Source organism: Pseudomyrmex gracilis, unplaced genomic scaffold (assembly GCF_002006095.1).
Source record: "Pseudomyrmex gracilis isolate BER0280 unplaced genomic scaffold, ASM200609v1 scaffold_3033, whole genome shotgun sequence".
NCBI classification, from domain to species: Eukaryota; Metazoa; Arthropoda; class Insecta; order Hymenoptera; family Formicidae; genus Pseudomyrmex; species Pseudomyrmex gracilis.
The window spans coordinates 10539-13960 of NW_018023617.1; the positions used below are offsets into that span (position 1 = coordinate 10539).

Here is a 3422-nt window from a genome sequence, read left to right on the forward strand (position 1 = left end):
AATTATTTCTTTTCATTATTACTCATGTTTAAACCATGGCGAAAATTAGAAGATCTTAAAAACGGATGTGATAATTATACAGAATCATTTCACAAAATAAAATTACATCTTCTAGAAGCATTACAATATCATGAAAAAATAGAGGAATTGCAAAAAGCATTTGAAACTGCAAAACAGTTAGTTCAGAAATATTTAGACAACGAATTAAACAAACAGAATATTTTGCAAGATGATCCAGAAAATCCAATAGGTATTCAAAATATAGAAGCTGGTGAAGCAATGCAAGATTTCAAAGATCTTGGTGAGAAAATAGATAAAGATGTTGATGTATGTGATATGATAGCAAAATTAAATCTAGATCAAAAACGTGTGTTTGATACAGTCGTTACAGCTGTAAAATCGGATAAATCACCATTACGATTATACGTTAGCGGAGAAGGTGGTACAGGAAAAAGTTTCTTAATTAAAACTATTAAATGCTGGATAAAACAAAATTTTAAAAAAGATACTGCTATAGCAGCTCCTACTGGCATTGCAGCGTTTAACGTAAACGGTTTAACAGTTCATAGACTACTTCAATTGCCTGTTGAACACGGTTTTATTCGTAAATATAAACAATTATCTGATCATGTATTAAAAGTTTTACGAGCAGATCTCGAAGATGTTATTCTGATTATAATTGAGGAAGTGTCGATGATATCTAATTTGACTTTAATGTACATACATCTTCGATTGTGTCAAATATTCGACACTACTGATACTGATGACGGTTGGTTCGGTGGAAAACACATTCTTCTATTTGGAGATTTGCTTCAATTACCTCCAGTAAACAATGATTTTGTTTTTGTGAGCTTATCAAAGAAAAAAATTGATAAATATCTTGATTCATTGGAGGCCACTAATTTGTGGACTAGATTGTTTGACTACGATGAATTAACAATCAATATGCGGCACCAAGGAGATGAAACTTACTGTGAGTTACTATCAAGAATTCGTATTGGATTAGTGACTCAGTCTGATTGTAAAATCCTCCAAACCAGAAAATTATCGTTTAAAGGTGTATCTATGGAATCTAGATTAAACGAATTATGTAATTTTATTAGTGATGTTTTGGCAGATACCGTATGTTTACTACCTACTTGTCACATGTGTGACGTTCTTAATGCGGCAATGCTAAATCGAATTACTTCTGAAGAATTTAGTATTACTTGCAGAAAATAAAATAAAGTGTAATTGCTTTGTAGAAAGAAAGATTGTAAAAACATTGTTAAGTCATGAAGATGATACTTCAAGAACAGCTGGACTTGCGAAAAAAATTATTATTAAAATTGGAGCAAAAGTTATGATAAGACGTAACATCGATGCTAGCAAAGGCCTTGTAAACGGTACAATAGGTAAAGTGATTTCCGTTGTTAAAAATGTATGGAATAATAATATAGAAAAAATAAATCTTCTTTTGCCGTCAGGTGAAGAAGAATTTTTAATTGAAAGAATATGTGTCAAATTTCCCGTCATGGAAGAAATATATGTCATTAGAAAACAATTTCCATTGTGTCTGAGTTATGGAATTACTATTCACAAAAGCCAAGGATTGAGTTTGCAGAACGCTATTATGGATGTAGGTAATTCTGTATTCAGTCCTGGTCAAATTTATGTTGCATTGTCTCGAGTAACATCTTTAGAAGGACTGTATTTAATTAATTATGATGCTTCATCTGTAAAAGCTAGTGAAGAAGCTATTATTGAGTACAATAGGTTAAAAAAATTACATAAACCTGAAGCAGAAATGATTCGTGTTTCAAACCAAAAGATTCGTAAGGTTAAAGATAATAATCGATGGACTTCATCAAAAGAATTTAGTTCTGTACAAGAACCACATCAAAATGTTCAAAAAAGTACGGATTGGATTATTTGTGGTTTCCAAAACACAAATAAAGTTTCATCCTATGCAAATGCGATATTGCAATGTCTTTTGCACTTAAGTATCATTAGAAAACAAATATTTAATTATGATAAAGAAAAAATTCTATTTGTATTAATGCATCAATATGAAAATGGAATGCCGAACTTAAATACATATAGAATACGACAATATCTAGGAGATAACTTTTTGAAAAATGTAAAACGTGATGCATTTGAATTTCTTTTAGCTCTTTGCGCAAAATTTGATTTTATAAAGACTGTAGTCGAGCATGAAGTAACTTTCACTACACGGTGCAAAAATTGTGAATATACAAATACAGTTATATCCAATAATATTGTAATCTCAATCCCTGTCATTAATTTAGAGAAAAAAAGTTATGATCTTAACGATTTATTAAATGTTACCTTTTCTCATTGGTGTGAATCAATCAACGATTTATGTAACACTTGTAAAAAGAATGATAAAATATGTAAAAGAGAATTAACATTGACAAAAGAAATACTTATCAATCATTTTCTATTATTTTCAGAAGATGGTAAAGTAATATTAGCAAAAAATCTAAATATACGTGCTGTACCAACGACTAAAGTGTCAATAAGTGGACAGCTATACAAAGTAATGAATGCCATATTTAATAATGGGCTGTGTATTGAAAACAATCATTATACAAGTATGTGTAGAGAAGAATAATCTAGCTGGCTTGGAATTGATGATACGCAAATTAAAAAATACTACTGACCAAAAAATGCAAAAAATGTTTATATTCTTTTCTTGAAAAAAATAAATAAATAAATGTGTTACAATTATTCAGATTAAATTACTATTCTCGAAAAACGTAACTTTAAAAAAAAAGTAAAAACAAGCGACAAGTAAACGCACAGCACGTATTGTATTTAATTTATGTAAATACTACAAAAACATTCTTTCTCTATAAAACCTGTTTTACAAAATAGAGAATGTGTGAAAAATACTACAAAAACATTCTTTCTTTATAAAACTTGTTTTACAAAATAAAAAATTAAATAATAAAAAATAATATAATTAATAAAAAATTAAATATTTTTTATTTTGAAAAAACTTTTTCTTTTTTTTTATTTTGAAAAAACTTTTTCTTTTTTTTTGTTTGTTTTTTACGGAAAACAAAACTCCAGGGTCTACTTGTTAGTTTCACTATAACGTAACAAAAATTTATCAGGCCAGAAAATTNCCAGAAAATTCTTTCTTTCAACATTTTTGAATGAGTGATGAAAACATCAAAGTACATAGTTTTTAAATAATCACGGAAAATAAAGTTTTGTTGAACTACTTGTTAGTTTCTCTAACAAATAAATAATCACGGAAAATAAAGTTTTGCTGAATCTACTTAGAATTAGTTTCTTTAACAAATATGTGGTAGACCCAACAAATTCTTTCTTTGCTGTACAAAACTGTTTTCCGTGATAGAAACGTTTCGAAGTAGATAGCTATGTACCATAGGGTGTTTAGGAATAAAAATCAA

General features: G+C 28.5%; 1 protein-coding gene across 1 annotated transcript; it reads left to right on the forward strand.

Moving 5' to 3' along the window:
* Positions 1 to 24: 24 nt before the first annotated feature.
* Positions 25 to 1895, forward strand: LOC109863059 (ATP-dependent DNA helicase PIF1-like; the record flags this gene model as incomplete). The annotated part of the gene is given in 3 exon segments (XM_020443240.1): positions 25 to 442; positions 506 to 1021; positions 1077 to 1895. Coding segments are annotated over 3 exon segments (1753 nt in total), but the record flags the coding sequence as incomplete, so codon positions are not given.
* Positions 1896 to 3422: the final 1527 nt, after the last annotated feature.